This window comes from Castor canadensis, chromosome 11, assembly GCF_047511655.1.
Source record: "Castor canadensis chromosome 11, mCasCan1.hap1v2, whole genome shotgun sequence".
Taxonomy (NCBI): domain Eukaryota; kingdom Metazoa; phylum Chordata; class Mammalia; order Rodentia; family Castoridae; genus Castor; species Castor canadensis.
Window position 1 is genome coordinate 139,055,979 of NC_133396.1, and position 22,642 is coordinate 139,078,620.

The 22,642-nt window shown below is 44.5% G+C and overlaps 1 protein-coding gene across 1 annotated transcript; it reads left to right on the forward strand.

Moving 5' to 3' along the window:
- The first annotated feature begins 1,936 nt into the window (after window positions 1-1,936).
- Spmip3 (sperm microtubule inner protein 3) lies at window positions 1,937-21,808 on the forward strand. The gene is made up of 4 exons (XM_020185270.2): window positions 1,937-2,001; window positions 11,546-11,641; window positions 14,475-14,644; window positions 20,192-21,808. The coding sequence occupies exons 1-4, from the start codon at window positions 1,946-1,948 to the stop codon at window positions 20,299-20,301; spliced, it is 432 nt and encodes a 143-aa protein (XP_020040859.2). The 5' UTR covers window positions 1,937-1,945; the 3' UTR covers window positions 20,302-21,808.
- The last annotated feature ends 834 nt before the right edge of the window (window positions 21,809-22,642 follow it).

The following is a 22,642-nucleotide window of genomic DNA, read 5'->3' on the forward strand; positions in this document are numbered from 1 at the left end:
TCCGGAGCCTGAGAACCCAACCGTGGTGCCCTTGTCATCTGGTACAAGCTACTTTGTTCCTTGTACCTGTTTTCTTGTGGGTGATAACGCTTGCATGGCTGCTGGGAGGCTAATGGGAGCTAATGCATGCTACTCAACACATAACACACGCTCAGGAATAGAAACTCGTATTTCTCCTTTCTCAAAGGTGCTTTAGGTCATGAGCTCTCACACAGTATCGCCTCATTTAGCTCTCCAGAGAGGTACCGTAACCAATACACAGAGTTGCCAAATGACTTGCCAGGGGCCGGGAGTCTCAGCCCAGTGTCCTGAGCTGCTGTGTCTATGCTAATTAGAGACGAGCTCTCTTTCTAGAGAACGCAATGCAGACACACAGTGCAAAGTGCGTAAGGTACGCAGGAGACACTCCATAAAGAGCAGAGCTCTGTCCCCTTCACTCCAGTTCCTCCCCATTGTGACCTCTGTGAATATTTAAATGCAATAATTCGCTTGTAAGCTAAGTTCTTCAGTATATAATGTACTGGGAATGTAATGGGAAATTGTGGTCAAGAAACAACGTTTTGTATGTTTCAGTCTGAGGTCAGTATGAGAAATACAAAGAACTAAATATAAAGACTGGAAGCCTTACAAAACCATTGGACAAGCTGGGTGGTGCCGCCAGGAAGCTTCTAGAACAACTCCACAAAAATCAGGAAGCTGTTTCAGAACGACAGTTTAAGAATTCACTCCTGAGCTGGGTGTGGTGATGCATATCTGTAATCCCAGCACTCAGGAGGGAGAGGCAGGAAGAGCCTAATTTTCAGGCTAGCCTGAGCTACACAGCAAGACTCTGCCTCAAAAAATTAATAATAAAAGAAAACAATCTAGTCCCAGTGCCAGCAACACCACTGCCACCACATCTCCCCCTCTGCACCCGCAGAGCTGGTGTTGGAACCCTGGGACACTGAGCTGACAGCTGCCTTCACAGCAGTTCAGTGTTGACATCCCGATGCTGGAGACTGTCACTAGAGCTCTGCTGCTGAAAACCACTGCATCTTTACAGCCTTGCTGGCCAGTCCCCAAGGTCAAAGCAGCAGGAAGCAGCCTCTGGCCTGTTTCCTCCTTCCAAGTCTCATTCAAGTATATCTGATAGGAGGGCTAAGTCACACCCAGGATTGTTCTGGGGGCGTCACTCAAGAGGTGGGCACATGTTTTGCAAGCACAAGCCCTGGGTTCAATCCCAGTACTTCTGTCCCCATTCAGTTAGAGGCCTCTGGGAAATTTAGTGCTTATCTTGCAAGCTTGTGCTTACAAGGCCCACTAGGAAGTCAGAAAGAGGACAGTTCCCAGAGCATTGCAGCAGAAGACTTTTATTTTTAGAGAAAACCTTATTTGTATTTATTGGCTTATACTTCCATTACATTTGACTTCTTTGCTGTTTTATTTCCTTCCCTAAAGGATGCTGTGGAGAGTCCTCTTAAGTCAATTTTCTTTCTGTGATTCTTTCAAGATGGATGTTGTGGTCCATCCCTGTGACAAAATGCCTGAGACAGTCAACTGAATAAGGGAAAACTTTAATTTTTGATCATGATCTCAGTTCATGGTCACTTGGCTCTATTGCTTTGGGCCTGTGACAGCACAGGATATCATGGAGGACCAGCATGGTGGAGGCCTACTTGCCTCATGGGGACTGAGAAGCAAGAGAGAAAGAGATAGGGAGGAAGGGACTGGTATCCCAGTGTACCTTTCAAGGACATGCCCCCAAGGACCTAACTTCCTTCCATTAGGCTCCACCTCACCAAAGGTTCCATAGGACTCAGTTCCAATAGGACTAAGCCTTTATTCAACACGTGGGCCACTGGAGATATTCCAGATCCAACAGGTATCAATAGCTTGTGTCTGGTGATGGGTGTAACCTGACCATATGCAATTTCACTCCATATTTTTTTTTAGATTCACATCCATCATGACTGCCATCCGACTACAAGAATTTCTGGAGCATCGCCGAGTGATTCCACCCAGGTACCGTTGTTTTGGATGCAGACCCTCCGGGAGCTGAGGCAAGGCAGGAGGCACCTGGGGAGCTAGAACTGCTCACTGTGCTGCTCCCTAATTGAGTGACAATTGCTGCCAGGGGGGTCTAGTGAAGCTTCTTTGGGTTTCAGGAAAGTTGTAAGAAAAGAAATTCCATACTCATTGCAGCACCCAAGCAAGCAGGTAACTCCAGATCCCCCAAAGATCAGAAGGATATTGGTTTTCTCTTGGCAAGTCCTCTCTTTTTATGAGGGACTGAAGCCCAAGGTTTACTCTGCTCGTGGTAAATCAAACCATGCTCTATGAGAGCACAGATAGAAACCAGGGAGGACTTTCATTCCTCCAAGGTCAAGGACCTCATGACCAGGAATAACGAGCCCTAAATATGTTCTCCTCAATTCATTTGGCTGAGCCATCAAGTAAAATCCTGTAAGTCCCAGTCCCCCTCTTTCACCACCTGCCATGGGCTGTGCAGACATTTAGAAGCCAGGAAACTGAGGCAGTGGCCTCAACGGTGACTTTGCAGCCACACTGGCTTTGTGGATTTGAGCAAGCCTTATAATGACATTAGTTACTTAACAACATCTGGCCAATGAAAAGAAGTCTTTTTTGTCTCTGAAATTCCTGAAAGAAGGGTGAGTGGAAGGGTGTTTCCTTAAGAATCTTCCTTTCAGAGAAATCCCAAAGCCTACCGTCTGTCCCTGAAATCCACCTGAGGAGGAAGCAGCGTGGACGGGAGTAGGGATGGGTTCCACTACTTCCGACTCCTCCCACCCCACGAGTCCTTGGACTCTCTGTGTACGTGTAAGAATGTTTTGTCTACTATAGGATCTGGTTAACTGTGCTCTGGTCTCCTGGGGAAAATGGAAGCAAATCTTTGTTGGGTGCTGCTGCCTGGAGCTCAGTGGAGCCCAATCGGTCACAGGATCCAGTCCCCCGGGGAGCCTGAGGGCCATGGGGCCCTCTGAGGGCCAAAGGCTGAGCTGTATCCCTCTCACGCATTATCAGAGCTGTGTGGGCATGAACCCACACCTGCACAGACCCGGCACCCCGCCCTCCCCTGCAGTGCTTGCTCTGGGACGGCTCTCTATCTACCTTAGGCCTTGGTCACAACGTGGGTCTGATCCCCCAGCAGGTTCTGTCGTATCTAGCATCTCCATCGGAATGCTTGTGTGTCAGTCAGCTCTGGGTGTGACAAATACCCAAGATATTTGTCACACCCAGACAAATATCCTTTTTTCCTTTTCTTAAAGGAGAAAAGGTTTATTTTGGCTCACACTTCCAGACGTTTCAGCCCCTGGTCACTGATTGGGGCCCGTGGCGGACAGTACATCATGATGAGAGCATGTAGCATAAGGAGCTGCCCACTCTTAGTGGCCAGAGAGCAAAAGAGAGAGAAGCAAGGTTGGGTCCCAATTTCCCTCAGACTCCCCCAATGACCTAACTTCCTCCCACTGCTTACATTTTCCACCACCTCCCAACAGCAGCACCAACTGGGGTCCAAGACTTTAACACACAGGCCCTCAAGGGACATTCTAGATCCCAAATGTAACATCTCTCCAGCTCACTGTGCCCAAGGAGTCCAAATCACCATTGCCTTCCCCTGCCTATCTCCTCCAACAACCCATTCTCCAGAGTGAGCTGCATAAAATGGGAACTAGATCACAGCTCTCCCTGGAATAAAACTCTCTAACCTACTACACTTAGATAAAATCCAAACTCCCCTCTGTGACCTGCAAAGCCCTACAGGAACTTCCCCTGCCCATCTCTCCCACCCTTCCCTGGACTGAGTCCCTTGTCTTCCCTTCAGTCCCTTCGAAAGCCATGGGTCTTTCATAGCTCAGGGATTTGGGACAGGGTCTTCTTATCACCCAGCCTGTCTCAGCTCTGTTGCTAACTAGTCAGACAGTCTTTCTTTGACCACCCTGGCTGGAAGAGTTCCTTCTGCCTACCCCTCCACCTCTGTAAGTCCCTCTCTCACACCCTTTCCTTTGTATTCCCTATCGTACTTGTTTTATGTGTTTCTTTATTTCTTGAATACCTTTATGCACAGACCTTGAGTAAACTAAAATGAGCACATGAGCAAACCTATGCTGTCCTTCATTTGTGAATTGGCCTCCTGGCAACTCAGAACTTGAGTCTGCCCTTCTGCCGCTCTGCACAAGCATTCATCTAGTTCATCCTCACATGCCTAACCCCAAAGGCTGTGCTAGAGAAAACTGAATTACAAACCAGTACGGATACCTAATAAAAGTAAGTATTTGAGAGTTGACAAGTAATAGTGACCACATAAGATTCTCATAAAAAGAATCATATTAGATACAAGTGTTAACTAGCGCCCATTCCTAAGTCTCAGACACTCGGGGCCAGGGTTGGGTGCTGCATTGGTTTGTGGAGTCCAGGATGATCATGGAAAGATCACTTCGGTTGGCTAAAGTCCCTGTGGTATGGAAGATAAAAGATGCAGAATCTTTGTCCAATTTAAATGGAGTTTTAAAACATGGATTGGGCTGGGAGTAGGGCTCAGCAGTAGAGCACATGTTCAGCCTGCACAAGACCCTGGGTTCCATCCCCAGCACCCAAAAGAAACAAGCAATCCATTGGAGCCTATCTTAAAGGTCTCGACTTGTTGGGGGGTGGCTCATTCTGCCTAGGACAGCAACACTTAATTCAGAAGAGATAGTTTTTGTCGTGTGCAAAATTGCTTCATTGACTCTCAACCATTATCAATGAAGATAATAGTTATCACTCCTATTTTACTGATAAGAAAACAGAGGCCCCCTCATTCCTTGAGAAAGTACAGCCCTGGAGATGAGAGGATGGGGTGGTTATCTTCCACCCTTCCCTTTAATCTTATCATTTGTGTATTATCTCATGATAAATTACTTATCAGATGCAATCCCACTGGTCAATTCTTGCTATTTACTTCCTGAGTGATTGGAGTCCTAGTCAGAAAGTCGTTACCAATGTATGTTGAAGGATTTTCCTCTAGTAGTTTCAAACTGTCAGGTCTTAGATTAAGGCCTTTGATCGCTTTTAATTGATTTTTGTATAGGATGAGAAATAGGGGTCTAGTTTTAGTCTTCTGCAGGTGCCAGTCTTCCTGGCACCATTTTTTTTGAAAAGGCTGTCTTTTCTCCATTGTGTGTTTTTGGCACCTTTGTGGAGAATTGGATGGCTATAGCTGGTGGGTTTATTTATGGGTCCTCTATTCTATTCTGTTGATCTATGTGTCTGTTTTTGTGCCAGTATCATGCTCTTTTTATAGTGTTTCTCTTTTGTATAATTTGAAATCAGGCATTGTGATAATCTCCAGCATTATTCATTTTGTTCAGGAGTACTCTAGCTAGTCAGTCTTTTGTGCTTCCATATGAATTTTAGGATTATTTTTTCTATTTCTGTGAATAATGACCTTGGAATTTTAATGGGGACTGCATTGAATCTATAGATTGCTTTCAGTAATATAGGCATTGTCACAATATTAATTCTGCTAGTCTATGAATACGTGAGGTCTTTCCATCTTCTGATGTCTTCTTCAATTTCTTCCTTCAGTGTTTATAGATTCTATCGGAGAGGATTTTCCTTTCCTTGGTTAGGCTTATTCCTAGGTTTTCAATTTGGAAAGCATTGTTGCTATTGCTTTTTTTTTTTTTTTTTAAGATGGTAAATTTTATGTTATGCATTTTATTTTTATTTTTATTTTTTCTCCCTGCCCCCACCACCTCCCTTACCACCCACTCCGCCCCCTCCCTCTCCCCCCCCTCAATACCCAGCGGAAACTATTTTGCCCTTATCTCTAATTTTGTTGTAGAGAGAGTATAAGCAATAATAGGAAGGAACAAGGGTTTTTGCTGGTTGAGATAAGGATAGCTATACAGGGCATTGACTCACATTGATTTCCTGTGCGTGGGTGTTACCTTCTAGGTTAATTCTTTTTGATCTCACCTTTTCTCTAGTACCTGTTCCCCTTTTCCTATTGGCCTCAGTTGCTTTAAGGTATCTATGCTATTGCCTTTGTTTGGTTTGGTTTTGGTGGGGGGGTTTTGAGGCTATCATGAATGAAATTGTTTTCCTGATTTGTTTTTCAGCATGTTAGTTATTAGTGTATAGAAAAGTAAAGACTTTTGTCTATAAAGTTGGTATTCTATTTTGTTGAAAGTGTTTATCAGACTCCATTTATGGTGGAGTCTTTATGGGCTTTTAAGTATAGGGTCATACCATCTGCAAATAGGGATAATTTGACTTCTTCCTTTCCTATTTATATCCCTTTTATTTCTTTCTCTTGTCTTACTGCTCTGGATATGATTTCAAGCACTCTGTTGAATAAGACTGGAGAGAGTGGACACCTTTGTCTCATTTCTGATTTTAGAGGAAATGCTTTGTTTTTCCTTATTCAGAATGATGTTGGATGTATGTTTGTTTCATACACCTTTTACTGTGTTGATTAATTTCACTAAAAGCTTGTCAATCTTGGTTTTTTTTTTTCTTTCTTTTTTAAAGTACTGGGATTTGAACTCAGGGTCTTGTGCTTGCTAGGCAGGCACTCTACCGCTTGAGCCATGTCCCTCAACCTTTTTTTTGCCTTTTTAAAGAATAAACTCTAGGTTTTATTGATCCTTTAGATTGTTGTTTTAGTCTTCATTTCATTAATTTCTGCCTTGATTTTTATTTCATCTACTAATTTGGAATTTTGCTTGTTCTTGTTTTTCTAAGAGTTTGGGGTATATCATTACATTACTTATTTGAAGTCTCTAAATTTTTTTTTTAATATAGGCACTCACACCTATAAACTTCCTCTTAGAACTGTCTTCACTGTATCCCAGAGGTTCTGGTAAGCTGTGTTTTCATTTTCACTTGATTCTAGGAATTTCTCTGATTTCTTCACTGACCCACTAACAGTTCAAGAGCGAGCGTGTTGCTTGATCTCTACATATGTCACAGTTTCTCTTGATGTTATTATTTCAATATTTCTGTATTGTTAAGACTTGCTTATCGCTTACGGTTATCTATTTTGGAGAAAGTTCCCTGGGCTGCTGAGAAGGAAGTGTATTTTACTGCTGTTGGATGGAATATTCTGTAGATGACTGTTAAGAACATTTGATTGATGGAGTGGTTTAACTCTGCAGTTTCTTTTCCTTTTTCTTCTTTTTTTGGGGGAACAAGGTCTCACTGTGTTTTCTAAGCTGTCATCAAACTCACTGTTCTCCTGCCTCAGACTCTCAAGTGTGGGAATTACAGATGTGTGCCACCATGCCTGGCTTTCTTTTTTTGTTTGTTTTTTGCTTTCCTATTTTTTTTTGGCACCTTATGTCTACTGCTGTCTGTCCTCAAGTGGAAGAATCATATTGCTTATACAGAAATAATGCTAAACTATTCTGAAAAAAATCATCATACACATACATATAAGATTCTGGATACCACATAAAGTTTAGGGACCTGGATTTGATGCATGGCTGTAGCATTTACTAGGCGGACAATATTTAAAAAGTCCACATAGCCTTTCTTGAACTTCTTTTTACTGTTACAAAGCAAGGAACTTATCACCTTTCTCACAGGTGGCTGTGAGAATTGAATGAGAGATCATGTCTGCAAAAGTCCTTTGTAGGCTGTGAGTCACCACACAGGTATAACACGGAAGAGCACGGGCACAGTGACACAGGTGGCCTTGGGCCCTGGTCCAGGCTCTGGAGGAAGGAACACCCCTGAACCCCTGACCACTCCTGTGTGTATTGAATTTTGTCTGTGGCTGAGCCCAGATCCTGCTCTGGTTACAGTCCCTCTCTCGGGACAGGCTTTCTTGTGTGGACTGAACACATCACCTCAGAGAGCCAAGCTGTCGGGGCCTTGTAAATAATTCATGACAGAACCAGATGCAGCTGGACTGCCTGCTCCCACCTAGGGAGAAGGAAAGTATATTGTGCCGGGCTGAGCAGGAACCCTGAAAGCCAAGCTGGTCATTCTGAGCAGAGCCTCTGGACAGGACTCTGCAGCCAGGTGTGGAAAGTTGGCAACTTGTTCACAGTCACTCAACATTGTGCCTCATACCCAACCTCTAGACCAGAGGCCGGCACTGTACAGCCTGTGGCCAGGGTAGGTATCCCCCAGGAAGAAAAAATTCTCTTCCAAAAAAAGGATATTTTAATCTTAGAATCAGAAGCTTTTTCATGTTTGAGGTGAAGGCCACATGGGGGAGCTTGGGAGACTTATCTAGAGAGCACATCTCCTTTCCTTCCCAAAATCTCTCCACTTGTGCACCCGCCTCCCTCCCTCCAGCACCCAGATGCTACACTTTCCCGCTCCCTCTCTCCACTCCTGCCAAAACCTGCTGAGGACGCTCCTGAAGGACTGCAGGGAGGATCGTTGCTGAGTGGGCACTGGGAAATGTGCTGCTCCATCCTCAAGGCAGCGTCTGAGGAGCAGTGCTGTGTTTCCTCGCCTGCACTCAGCAGCACTACTGGACCACACCTGTGAGGGACCCAATGAAACATGACCTCCTGCAGGTGGCAGAATGACTGCCCAGCAGAGGGTCCTCTGGACCCCTGGGGTTCTTCCTGAGCTATAACTTGACCCAAGGGGAAGCCTTCCAAGGCACTGATTCAGAAACTGGATGGGCACCTGAGAAAACTTGTCTCCCCATCCTGTGCATCCAGACATGTCATGTGTTCCTCTTTCTGTGTTAGCTTCTCGCTACTCTTCTGACTTAATCCCCTTCCGTAATTCAGGGCTCAGTCATATTATCCCAGTCTTGGCAGGTCTAGACAGCCTGTGGGTTTTCAGAAAATCAAAGCTCCCAAGGTTCTGTTTGCATAGACAAAACCTGCCCTGCTCAGCACTGGCCTTTCCTGCTAGACAGCTAGGCCTGCTCTGGCCCCTGCTATCACTTGGATCCTGAATGTTCCCAAAGGCCATGTGTTGAAGGTTTGGGAGGTGGTGGAACCTTTAGGAGGTGGGGCCCAGTGAGAGGAAGTAGATCACTGGGAGGATGCTCTTGAAGGGGATTTTGGAGCCCTGCCCCTCCTATTCCTTCTCTTTGCTTCCCAGCTGCTGAGGTGAGCAACATGCTCCTCTAGGCACTTCTGCCATTAGATCCTGTGCCACCACAGTGGATCCAAAGCAACAATGCCAACTGGTCATGGACAGAAACTGTGAGCCAAAATAACCTTTCCCGTTTTTAAGTTGGTTTATCCCAGGTGTTTGTTACAGTAAGGCAGTAATGAAAAGCTGACTAAAACCCCCTCACACTCTACTCTGAACCCAACTCTGTACAGCCTTGGCTTCTATAATTCCCCTCACCTGGAGTCCCTCCCACATCCTACTCACCTGTCCAAACCCTAGCCACCCCTCCCTCCTTGGTGCCGTATTGGCCCTTCACTAGGTGAGTATTTCAGCATGGAAACAGCATTTTGAGGCCCAGGACTGCTTCCTAGCTCTGTAGTGTAGACCTAGCAGAGAGCAGGGTACCTTGCATGCATTCCATAAATGCTGGTAAACCCAACACAGGTTTAGTGACTTTGCGTTATGAAAAAATGGCGGGCTTCTTCCTACTGGCTCTTCTTTTTCTAAGAATTCTCGTGGTAGCTATGAGTGCTCAGAATCTGTGGAATATTAAGAAAGACCCCACAGACAGCCAACACAAACTCTGAAATGACGTCTTCCCAACAACCTCCCAACCTCTTGCTAGGTCCTTCTCTGGAGGAACAGCTCCCTTCTTCCCAGTGCTCAAGGCCTGCACCTTGTCTCAGACACCTAAGTCCCATCTCCCAAAACATCCTCAACCAGTCCTCTCCTCTCCTCCTCCATTGCTTTATCTGATGTTTAAACTGACATAACATTGTTTTTTTAAAATCTTGTACAATGCCATGCTTTCAAGGACATAAACATTGTGGAATGTTTATCTAGCTGGTTAAAGATTCATTGTCTCAGTTTTCACTTTTGTGATGATGCTTATTTTCCTTACACTTTAAAAAAAAAATTTACTGAACAAAAGGGTTTCATTGTGATGTTTACGTCATGCATATAACGTCCTTTGATCAAATTTGCTGCGTCTTTCTTGACCACTTCCCTTCCAACTACCTCCTTTTTTAACAGTTTTCAGTGTGTTGTTTTCATACCTACACATAAAATGTACCTCTGTAAATTCATTCCTGCTCACCGTCTCCTTTCCCCCTCCTCCCACCTGCCGGTTCCCCCTCCTCCCTCCTCTTTACATTTTGCAGGAATGTAAAATCCATCCTCTGTCCACATTTAAACCCCATCATTCAGAGCTTCACCACAGCCCACACAAAGGGCCACAATCGCTTCCTAGCCAGGAAGATTGTCAGACTGTCCTCAAATTTGCTTTTCACATTGCCATCAGGAGAAAGCTGTCATGGCATTAATCTTAAGAATGTTACTGATACTCCATCAGTCATCGACCTCAGTGACTGTCAAAACTTTCAGACACAACATCTTCTCTTTTGTAACAAATACTTTAGAATGTCTCTGCTGCCCTTGTGAAGGAAAATACATAAATTATATGATCCAACTACACCTGGCTTTATATTATCCATGTACCATTGTAACAAAATAACTGGGATGTATTTAAAACAAGATGTATTTACAAGTGTGAAGGCTGAGCACCACTGTGTCTGTCAGCTTTCTATCACTGTAACAACACACCAGAGATTATTATTTTACAAGGAGAGAAGGTTTATTTTGGCTTGTCGTTTTGGGGGTTCCTGCCCATGATTAGGTGGACTTGTTGCTTTGGGTCTCCAGGTAGGGGTGTTGGATGGCAGAGCAAACTATCACCTCTTGGCCAAGCCCCACATCCTAAAGGTTCCATCCCTTCCCATTAGTGCCAGCCTGGGGACCAAGCCTTTGACACAGGGACTTTGGGCAACATTCGACACCCCAGTGATAGCACCACTGTGTTTGATTTGCACAAACACATCTCCTGCTCACACCTCAGAAGCAAGCACCCCCACCCCCCACCCCACTGGCTCAGGTTATGCTCCCCACACCGCAGCCCTCCTCTGAAGGCAGCAGCCCCTCTTCTGGGCTTATTAGCACCTCATGACATCACAGTACTGCCTCATTTCAGTCCCTCAAAACTTAGTTATTACTGTTCAAAAAGAAAAAATATGAAAATTTGTAAACATATCAAAAGTAAAATATAGTATAATGAGTCCCCATTTACTCATTCCTGTTTCAGCAATTATCAACACTCATCTCATTGGTTTTACATGTCTTTTTGGTTTTTAAATTTTTTTCTGTATCTTTTGAACTTAGTACCTGACACATTAAATATCTCCTTATGATCTTGAAACTACGTTAAGATTTTACTACAGATGATGGAGGGTGGGTGGGGAAGGAGGGGGTTAGTACCACAGTCTCAGGTCTAGTGGAAAGAGGCTTTATGAATGGCAAAAGACACTGTCAGGAAACTCCCAGTAGCCAGGAACTGGGGACAAAGTTCAAAGATATTTTCTATCACACAACAGAAGTAACTGTAATGACTGCTTTTCTCTCACCCCCTTCCTTTCTCCACTAGTATATTTATTGCTCATCAAGGAAAGGACGTCCAAGGCTATTACCCTGGGCAACTGGCAAGGTGCCATTTTGACTGCAGTGAGAAGAAGGCTCCCAGGTAAGACACAGCCTTAAGTCTTCATTTCCAAGATTGTCACCAAAGCTAGAATAAGTGAAAAAATAAAAGGCTATACAATGTCGATAATAATAATATTACTTAATAGAGAACCTTAATAGAAAAGGTTTGGAAGGAAATACACTAATCTATAAAATGCTGGTGTTATTTGTTGTTTTTTTTGGGGGGGTGGATGTTGGAGTTATGCCCAGAGCCCAAACAAGGTATCTTGTTTTGTCTTTTTTGAGTGATGAGATTATTAGTATTTTTGTATTTTACTTTTTTAATCCCTTTTTCTAATTATCTCTAAGAAGCATATATTACTTTTACAATCAGCAATACAGAATGTAATTAAATCATCAAAGTAACTTAAGAAATACTATGAATTTGAATTTCAACTTACTGAAATTCAGCTTCTTTCTCAGTGAAGTTATGAACTTGGACTAATGGTTTCTGCTCTTTTGTTACCACAAAACAAAACCAACCAAATAAAACAAACTGAGCCAAACAACAAACAACACAAAACAAAACCAAGCAAACTGAAGAAATCAAACCAAACAACACAAAACCAAACCAACCAACCAACCAAATGCTGGTAGGTACTTTGACCTTATTTTCAAGTTTAGGGAGCTCAATGCTACAACGGGTTGAAGGCAGCAATGAGAGTGACTTCTAAAGTGTTTCATCTTGGGCAGTTTTGTTCCTTCTCTGAGTATCAGTTACCTCGTCTGCTAAATAAAACAACTGACATAAAACTCCAGCTCATAGCAACACTTGGCAGATGACAGATCTCACTTTGAGTTCATCATCTCCTGGATATTATAAATTTCTCTTCTCTGACTTTGATGTAGCAGAGGCGGAAGTCATGACATCTATATTTTAGAACAGTGTACCATCTGTACTTAGATGATGAAACTGGGGGTAGTGTTGAGGTCATTCTCATCCAATTAGATGACAGAGAAGTGACACACGGTTATTTAGTGTGTTTGGACTTAAGTGTATTCACGTTTTCTGGGTCCCACTTCAAGGCTCTTAGTTCTAATTCAAATACATATTTTAGTAAATTTTATCTTTTTAAATTTTGAGATGAGCTCTCACTATGTTGCCCAGACTGGTCTCAAACCCACCTCAGCCTCTAGAGCAGCAGGGACTGTGGCACAGGCTACCACACCCTGCTGAGAGAGCCATTATTACAGCTATGCCCTCTACTAGAGGACGACAACAGAGGAAACAACAGGACCCGTTGTCAGAGCTGTGCATGGCCCAGCTCCACAGGGGCTCCTCTGAATTGTTTCCCATGTGAACTCTGACAATTGCCCTTCTCCAGTCACCACTGCCACCACATCCCATCTTTCAGTGCCCAAATGTCAGTCTTCCTGACAGAGGACGGCTCTGGAAAGGGAGCTCCACTCTGCTTGACTCCAACACTCGTGTGCCTACCCAAGATTAGCCTTAAGATGCAAATGTCAATCTGGAATTTATTTTAAGCATCTAGTTAAGAACAAGAAGAAAGGGCTGAAGGTAGAGCACTTGCCTAGAATATGTGAAGCCCTGGGCTTTAGCTTCAGCACTGAAAAAAAAAAAAAAACACAATCAAAGCAGGAAATCATGTAGTTCTTAGGATCAGTTCTAAATTTTGTTTGTTTTTTGGAGAAAATTTTAAAAACAAGTTTTATCACTTGTGTGGAATCTCGTTCCAAGATGAGAAACAAATCCTGAAAAAATAATGAAATGCTTCATGATTTGCAAGTCATCCTTGGGCACGGGCTAAAATAAAATTGGGGTGGTGTTGCAAAACTTAAACTATTTATACATTTTTGGTAACAGCTTTATTGACATAAATCACGTCACAATGACGTGAACAATTCGTTCATTTAAAGTACAGAATTTAACCAAAACTTTTGTGTAAACTCATGGTTGTGAGCTTTCTTCCATCTCAAAAGTTGTAATTCTACAGTGTCACTTTTAATAGTGATGCGGTATTTCTATATGTGCCTATTAGACTAAACAGCTCCCTATTGTCTTTTTAAAAGTACTTTTATCTTGAATTTATTCGCAGTATTTGTACATTTGTTGGGTGCTGTGTGATACATGTACACACGTAGACATGGCAACGGGTACACCAGAGTAACTGGCACATCTGTTACCTCGGAGGGTGTGTGCCTTTTTTTCCATGCTGTGCCCACTCTTTTTGTTATCATAAAATACAATGATGGGCACCCTGAGAGCTGTCCTCACTGACATCCCTAACTGCTAGAATCACTGAGATACATTTTCAAGGCCTCAATCCGTATCATCAATGCAGACTAACATTCATATCTCAAACAAGTAGTACCAGTAAAGGGGTACTCCCCTGGTGTCTGGAGGTATTTTTGATTCTTGTTTACTTTACTCTCATCTTTGGAGAGAATCTGAGTAGGATATGAGAGGGTGGTACATGATTTTATGTCTATCAAACACCAAGATGCACTGCAGTATTGGTCTTGTGACAGAATGCATTAGCTCCTTGAAGGGTCCAAACATCTACAGGGAAGTGACCATGGGCAAGAAAGATCTGGAGGGCCGGCTGCAGGCCCTGGGCACAGGCAGTGGAGGTTTGGTGCAGGCCACCTCTCTGACCTATGGTTGTGTAGGAGTGACGCTCAGAGGAAACCCAGAAGACATCAACCCCCTCCCCGCCAGAGGGCAGCTTCACTCAGCCCAGCCTTGGGGCACTGGGAGTCTTGCCATTCCTGGTTTGTCAGTCTCCTGGCCACTCCTGGGAATGGACCGGAGCTGATGAGGAAAGGGACCACTTTCTTCCAGTGGTGTTCAGCCTCCTTCTATTTCCATTTAGATCACCCATAGACTTGGCCATTCCTCCCAAGAGAACTCCATGTCATCCTCAGTTAGATCAACAAACGCTCATTCAATGTATTTGTTTTCGAAGACATTCAAGGCCTGTCGAACCATGGTACAAAGAAACTACTTACCAAAGAGACTACTCTCTGCCTTTTTACAGGATCGGTAAGTTAAGTCACGTGCTCTATGTCAGGGAGATTAACCTCACCTGGGTGAGCTCAGCACCTCCGGTGGGCTTGCCATCTCAGGGAGTGCGTTGGGGGCCAGTCTGGCAGCGGGGTGGGGGTGGAGGAGGGGTCAGGTACAGAAAGAAGTTAGAGGAGCCTGGAATCTCTCTCCTCCTTTTCCAGCTCCGTGAGAGTTGAGGGATGAGATGCACGAATAATCCTTCTTAGGAAGCAGACACAGATCCGAGCCCTGGTCAAGTGACAATGGTCTGCTAAGGGAATTTGTTCCTCATTCTCTGTTTTAAGTGATTTTATGACAATTACTTGCCACATTTGGGTTCAGAAATTCTACACTCCCTTTGTAGTACTTCTGTGTGTCACAGCCGGGAGGGGGATGAAGGGTGGTCAGGGATGGGTGCCAGAGGCCGCCTCAGGAAGGTGTGCTAAAGGAGACTAAGGGTGTAGGGTAGATGGAAGGATTTGTGAAGAGGGAAGCAGACACTGCCTGAGTGAGGAGGGGTTGGGGAACATCAGTAGACCTCCTGTCTTTCAGAGCTGGAGCAGCATTTGTCCCCTCAAGATTGTTGGGGGTGTGACAACACCTGTTTTGTAGGAGGGAAACCAGGGCCTGTAGCTTCCAACCCTCTGCTGGGACAAAATCTCATTAGACACTAGAGGTCTTTTCCCTTGCTTATTTTAGACAGCTCCTAATTCTTTCCAAATCTATGAAGACAAGTGCTACGTCCCCAGCATTGAACTAGGTACATGAAAAGTTGAAGCCATGATCTCTGCCATGGTAAGCTTGTGATCCAACAGGAAGATGACACCCAGCATATGGATCTCTAGGAGAACCACTACCAGGTGGAGGAGCAGGAGCTGAAAGCTGAGGTCAAACTGAGATATGTCACACTCAAAGCCGGGCCTCTTAAAATGAACAGGAAGATTCCAGGGGACAGGGACAGAAGACTCATGTGACAGGGCACCTGGAGTAAAGAAGGATATCAGTGTTCACAGAAAACACACTGCGAGAATTAAGGAGAACTCACAGCCTCTCACTTCTGCAGGATCGTCATTCAGACAGAAATAAGGTTTTAGGCAGATAGGATGAAACTGGGATCTGTGGACAACTGAAAACGGTGCCAGGATGTGCCAGCCGGGCAACATAAGACATTACCCCTCCCGGTGAGGTCAGAAGCTGGCCCGTTGTACAGAGTTTGTATTGAAGTGTTCATCGCTCCGTTACTGTTGGACTAGATATGTTATCTGTTGTCATGGATCATTCCATCATGACTTAAAACATGGATGCAATGGTGACTTTTTTTATCTCAGTGCCCCCTCCAATGTGACTCAGTCAGGGTGGTCGAGCTGGCTGTTGACAGGGGCTCAGTGCCTCTTCATGGGCTGCTCGACTGTTCCAACGGCTGGGTGGTGACTTCTCTAGATGAAGTGACCTGAGATCCAGTGGGAACAGTGATGCCTGAAGCCGCCACTGTCACTTCTGAGGTGTCCTATTAGCCACACATGGCCAGACCTAAAGCAGCTCAGGAGGGAAGCGACATGGAGCACTGCTCTGAACCAGACACGAACTCCTGGAGACGCCGACATGATGGACACGACACCTGCTCTCCCAGAGCTGACCTGCTGGAGGAAGACCGAGCACACAGCCCAGGACGTTTTCTAAGTTTCAGGTTTTGGCAAAGCCATAAGACATACAACACAGTGATGAGCACAGGGAAGGACGCAGTCAGGGAGATGACGACATAGTTTCTGCCGAGCCCTGAGAGTATGACATGGGCAGAGCATCCGGAAAGCAGAAGCAGTGAGTGCACCCTGGAACCAGGAAGGCTTTAGCCATGTCGGAGGGATGGAGGAGGCCAGCGTCAGAGGGATGGGTGGGTAATAGTGGGGTGAATGGGCAGGTGTCTGGATTTGATTTCCAGAGCAATGGAGAGACATGAAGGATTTTTCAGTGTTTCTTAATTTGGGGTACTTCAGTGGGACCCAGTGTCTTCCATGTGGTAAGCACTCACCTTCCATTGAGCTGTACCCTCAGCCTTGTGTGCGAAGCTCACTCTGGCTGTTGGGGAGACCAAAGGGAGGGTGTATGGACCACCGAGGGGTCTGAACCAGAGATGGTGGTGGCTCTGACCAGCAGGGGAGTGAAGAGGAACAGATGGGTTCTAGAGGTATTTTGGAGGTGACATCATTTGGACATGGTGATAGATTTGATGTGGGCTCATTTTCATCCATTCATGCTGATTCCTTCAGTAGAGCCTTGGAGAGCTTATTTAGATGGCAGCCTGGGAGCTCGGTTTCCAACACACCACCGTGAAGCAAAAATAGACACAGGTTTTTATACTCAAGGAGATTTAGTGGGCGCAACAGCATCGAAGCAGCCATAAAATCCCACTTTCCATAAATGGTTTGAAGCAGATGAGCGTATTAATAGACCAGGGTTTTCCTGTGAGAACAACGAACCGGGAGCTGAAAGATGAGCTAAAAATGAAGTCAGCAAAGCGGAGGGAGACAGCATCACAGAGAGCACAGCCTGTGCATAAGGCCCTGTGGTGGGAAGGAACGGGACATGTTTGAGGAGACACAAAAAGAAAGTGGCTGTGGGCATAACTTGGTGCATGAAGCTGTGGGTTCAACTTCCAGCACAAAAAAAAATAAATGTGTGTGAGCACAGAAACCTGGAGGCATCTGGAGCAAGCTGCAGCTGAGGCCATGGCCAGACCAGAAGAAGGAGGCTTTCCAGGCATAGCTGGGGTTTTGGCACCCACTATGAGAATACAGGGAAAGGCTTAGGGAGGGCAGAAGAGATTAACACTTCATTTTGAAAAGATTAACTGTGGGGGAAAAAGAGAGGCCAGGCAGGAGCAGAGTGAGGCAAGACTGAGCACGGGGAGTCACTGTAGTGGTTTAGGTTAAGTTTCTTAGTCCTGGCTTGAAGAATTCTTTAAATTCCAGGGTCTCAGGCTGCACCACCCTTGACCTGGTGGGCATGCTGTGCTGGCCCAACAGTCATGGTTTTTAAACTCTCCAAGTCATTCCCAGCTCTTGGAAAGCAGTGACTTGGGAACCTGGGAGTGGGTGCAGCAGTGGGGAGACTGAGACTGAACTGAGAGACACACAGGTAGCGCTTGGTCACCAACAACAGGCGGACTGGCCATGGTCTACAAGAGGCTAGACAGAGCGCACCAGGAGTCAGACGCTTGCTCAGATCAGGAATGAGTCCTGGAGTCTGGGGAAGGTTTGCCACAGAGGAAGGAAAGTGTATTTTATCACAGCACAGGGTCTTAACTTGGCCATTTGCCAGTCTATGACTAGGTTCCTCCCTCCCACCTTTCTCCATTCCTCCCTCCTTTCCTTTCCTTCCTTCCCTCCCTTCAATCCCTCTCGTGCTCACCACTGAGCTGCACATCTGTGATTAGATTTTCAAGGGCAGAAGGTGTGTCTGATTTTCGTTTCAGTTCGGTACTCTGAGGTTAGATGTGGGATGGTTAAAGAGCAGGTTAAATATAGACCATGACAGGCTGTGGTTGTTGCTTTAAACATTCTTCCTCAGTTAAATTCTTTGCACATACCATTTCACTTGTTTAAGTGCTAACTGTGTACAGGGCACAAGGAGGGTACACAGAAGGCTGTCCTCAGACAACTTACAGCCTGCAGGGAGAAAGCAACCCCTGCTCACCCCGGTACCAAATAATCCAAAGACAGCCTTCTTCCAAACTCAGACATGTGCTCTTAGTAGCTTTGTGACCCTAAGGCTCTCTGACCCCAATTTTACTCCATGCAAAAAGGATGAGCATTCTCTCTACCTAACAGAGATTCATGTATAAAGAATTTAGCATATGAAGGGCCTGTATAGAGCAGTAAGTCTTCAAAAGAGTTGAAGGTGGCTCATGCCTATAGCTACTTGGGAAGCTGAAAATGGGAGGATTGTGATTTGAGGCCAGACAACTAATTCTCGAGACCCCATCTCCAAAATAACCCGAGCGGGGGATAAAGGGGAGCGGTGGAAGGGGTGAATTCAGGTATTGTATGATACAGTTTAAGAACCTTTGCAAATGCCATAATGTACTCCTACCCAGCACAAGAATAAAGGGGAAAAAATAAAAATATTAAAATAAAAAACAAAATAACCAGAGTAAAATGGACTGGAAGAGTAGCTCAAGCAGTAGAGCACCTGCTTTGCAAGTGTGAAGCCCTGAGTTCAAAAACCCCAGTACCACCAAAAAAAAAGTCAGTTGTCATCATTAATCAAGAAGAAATGTCACAATGTTTAAAAATTAATACAGTAAAATTGCATCTTCCATTAAGATTAAGTTCTAAAACCAGTGCGTGTATAAAGTGAAAACCATGCACAATGCTCTCCTTGAAAATCTCTCCTATCACTCAAGACTTCATATTAAATGATACTGCATCATCAAAGTACTTGGAGCCGTGGAATTCTCCCCAAATTACTCCTTCCCTGAGTCATCACAGCAATCCACACGAGCAATGGCTGCTCACTGAGAAACAGAAAGCCTGAAGACTTCTCCCAGAATCCTCTCCATAGCTCTCAGGGCTGTTCAGCACATTTGTTGCTGTTGAGCGCCTGTTGGTTAGATGCACATTGACTCAGCCCCATTGAAAATCCTACAGCAAGACTCAGAAAGAGCCGTGGAGAGGACTTCTCATTCTCAGTTTGTAAATGACTTTAATACACTTCCCTGGAAAGCTGTTTCATTCTCAAGGCCATAAGTGCTATGTGACTCCACGAGAAACCGGAGAAGTCATAGGGATCATTTAGTTAAATTAAAACAATTTAAAGATTCTGCACATGTGGCATTTCTCCTGGGTTCAAGAGATGTTTGTTTGGTTTGGCATGGTGCTGGGGACTGAACCCAGGGCCTTGTTTGCTAGGCGAGCTCTACCACTTGAGTCAGGACCCAGCCTTGCTGCTTTTATTTTGTTTCTGAGACAGAGTCTAACTTTCCCAGGCTAACCTTGAACTCTTAATCCTACTGCTGCCGAACTCCTGAATAACTGAGATTACAGATGTATACCACTATGGCTGGTTTTTCTACTTCATTGACATAATTTTGTTTTAATGCTACCATCGAAACACTCTCATCTTTGCCTCGCAGACCAATGACTATTGTTTTCAACCTAATCCTTCCTTGGACCCTTCCTTAAATAAGCAGGACTGTTCATGATTGCAGTCTGGAAGCTGTAAAACTGGTGGGCACTCAGTGGGCAGGAATTCAGGGATGGTAACAAGTGCAGTTTGATACGATGTGGCCCATTGCTACTACAGGATTTAAAGGACTTGGGGTCTAGAATTAGGACACTGAAGTGCAAATTTATGCGATTTATTTCATTTTATTTACATTTGGTATAATTAGTATGTCTCTTAATTAGATACTGAACCAAACAACCAAATGACTAAGTCTCTTTTTCCATAAATTGTTTTGTTATTGTGCACAAATGCTAAGGAAGGACAATGCATTAAAATTTGGGAGTGAGTAGTCTTAAATCATTAATTTGTTTTAAATTCCAGATTACAACCAGAAGTTAGCCACGGTTTCATCAAATCCTAGACCACTCAATTCATTGCCAGAGTTCAAGGATGGTGAAGAGAGAAGAAGCTTTGGAAGGAATGCTTTTTAAGTAAACCAATCATGGTGCTCAGACAATTAACTTTTGTGTTCTTAGTGACTCTCAAACTGAGTAAATGGGAAAAGTACTTTTAGTTTACGTGTGTGTACAGATAGCTCTAATCCTAACATATTTACCTGTTGTAAATTCCTTTCAGGTTGAGTTGGTCAGCCTAGAACAGGGAATTACCATCTAGCCTTGAGAAAACTTGTCACTGGCTCGAGGGGATGGTTCAGGGGCCACTCGCCCAGTGTGAACCATGCCCAGCACTGAAAAAAAAAAAAAAGAGAACTTGTCACATGTTCTTAGCCTCACAACAGGAAGTCTTGTTGCTGATACTGACAAGCCTATGTTTAGAATAATGGCTGTATGTGGGACCAGATAAGAATATACAGTCATTTTATCTGCTCAATAATTGTATCATTATTGGGAAAAAAGAAAGAAATGAAAGAAGGTACCTGGGGGACAACTGAGGGTCTCTGGATGTAGACGCCAGGTGTAGTAAGCGGCAGTGAGATGCAGACTGGCCAGGAGGGTGAACTGGAAGTCTCAATATAGGAAGGAGTTCACATCCCTTTCCCAAGGAGAAGAAAGCCTGAGTACTGGGTAGGAACTGCTCAAAGAGCTACAGGGTCTTCTCTAAAGCAATAAAATGATCCCACAGAAAACAATCTTACTTTCTGGCTGCCAGGGACCCCCCCCACCACATACACACACCAAAAGCCCTGGCTTGTTAGTTGGCTCCCTAGTCAATCCCCAGAGTGAAGCCTAGCAGCTGATAACCTTCCTCCAAGAACAGAGTTTCTGTGTGGGGGCTTTTTAGGAGGAAAAGGCTCTCGTGATTATGGAAGCTGAGTGGCCCTGTGACCTGCCACCTGCAAGCTGGAGGCCCACAGAGGCTACTGGTGGGCTCCGGTCCCCACCCAAAGACCTGAGAACTTGCTGGCAGGCCAACGGCTAAGTCCTGGTCCAAGCTCACCCTTTTGCCTTTTCGTTCTACTCTGGTTTCAGCAGCCTCATCCTGCGTGGGTGAGGTGATCTTCCTTACTCAGTCTATTGATTCAAATGCTAGTCCTACAAACACTTGCACAGATACACCCAGAAATAAAGGATGTTGACACATTAAAATTATCACTGCTTGTCAACTCAGCTCCTCTACACAACCTTAAACCATACTTATCTCCAAATAAAGACAACATGGTCATAATTCTGCCTACTATAACCACACTAGTCCCCCTTATTCACGGCTTTACTTGCTTTTTTCTTAAATTTATTTTAGTGAAATAGTTTTTGAATTCAGCCTTTTTTTTTAGTTTGTTTTTCTTCACATACATTAATAGTACAAGGGAATTTCACTGTGACAACTCCATAGGTGCTTACAGTGTACTGTGAACAAGTTCCCCCTCCATGACACCCCCTTCCTCCCCTCTGTCTCCTGCACCCAGCTAATACGCTTAGGAGTTACTTTCCCTGGGGAATCCTCACTCCATCTATATGGGGAAAGACGGATACTTTTTGTTTGGGGCCATTTATATTCATTTTTCTGAGGATGTTCTCATTTCCCTACTAGTTATCATTTTCTTATTTGTGGCACTTTGTAAATTATGTATTGAAGTATCTTTTCAAATCTGTTCTCGGGTTAAAGTTTTCCCTATGTATTTGTTCTTTCCCATACATATCGTTGTAGTGGTTTTACAATCTTTTAATGTCTGGTGAAGGAGAACCTCCTCACTCATGTTATCTTTTCGAAAATTTCTTTAAGAAATGCTTGCACTAGGAGACGGTGGCTCACGCCTGTAATCCTAGCTGCTTGAGAAGACTGAGACTGGAAGGATCCTGGTTCAAGGCCAGCCCAGGCAAATAGTTCGCAATATCCCATCTCCAAAATAACCAGAGATACAGCTACAACAGAAGAATGCCTGCTTTGCAAGCACGAAACCCTGAGTTCAATCCCAGTCCCATGAAAAAAAAAAAAAAAAGCTTATACTATCATTCAAGTATATTAATTAACTAATACCAAATATTGACACTAAATAGGCTCTCCCTATCAACATACCATTTTGCTATCTAGTTCCCTACAACGGAATTTTATACTTTATTCACGTTTGGGTTCAGTTTCCAGCGCTTTCGTTAGTCTCTTCAGCACAGTATGTAGTACGTTGACCGACAGAGCTCCTCTTCCACACGAAACATGTTCTGGTTGTCTGGCTCAGTGTTCCCTCAATTTGCTGCCAGCCTCAGCCCCTGCTCATTTGGTTCAGTTGCTCCAACTTCCCAGATTCTTTCCAGGGCCTTTGCACATGACCCCACTTCTGGTGAACACCCACCAAAACCTTTCCACGTTGCCATCAGG

Bases quoted from the DNA above. Each gene is read 5' to 3' on its own strand.
- Spmip3 (XM_020185270.2), top strand. From the start codon at position 1,946: ATGACTGCCATCCGACTACAAGAATTTCTGGAGCATCGCCGAGTGATT. The intron at 11,642-14,474 runs GTAAGACACAGC...ATTTCCATTTAG, and splicing joins AGTGAGAAGAAGGCTCCCAG to ATCACCCATAGACTTGGCCA. The intron at 14,645-20,191 runs GTAAGTTAAGTC...TTTAAATTCCAG, and splicing joins TCTGCCTTTTTACAGGATCG to ATTACAACCAGAAGTTAGCC.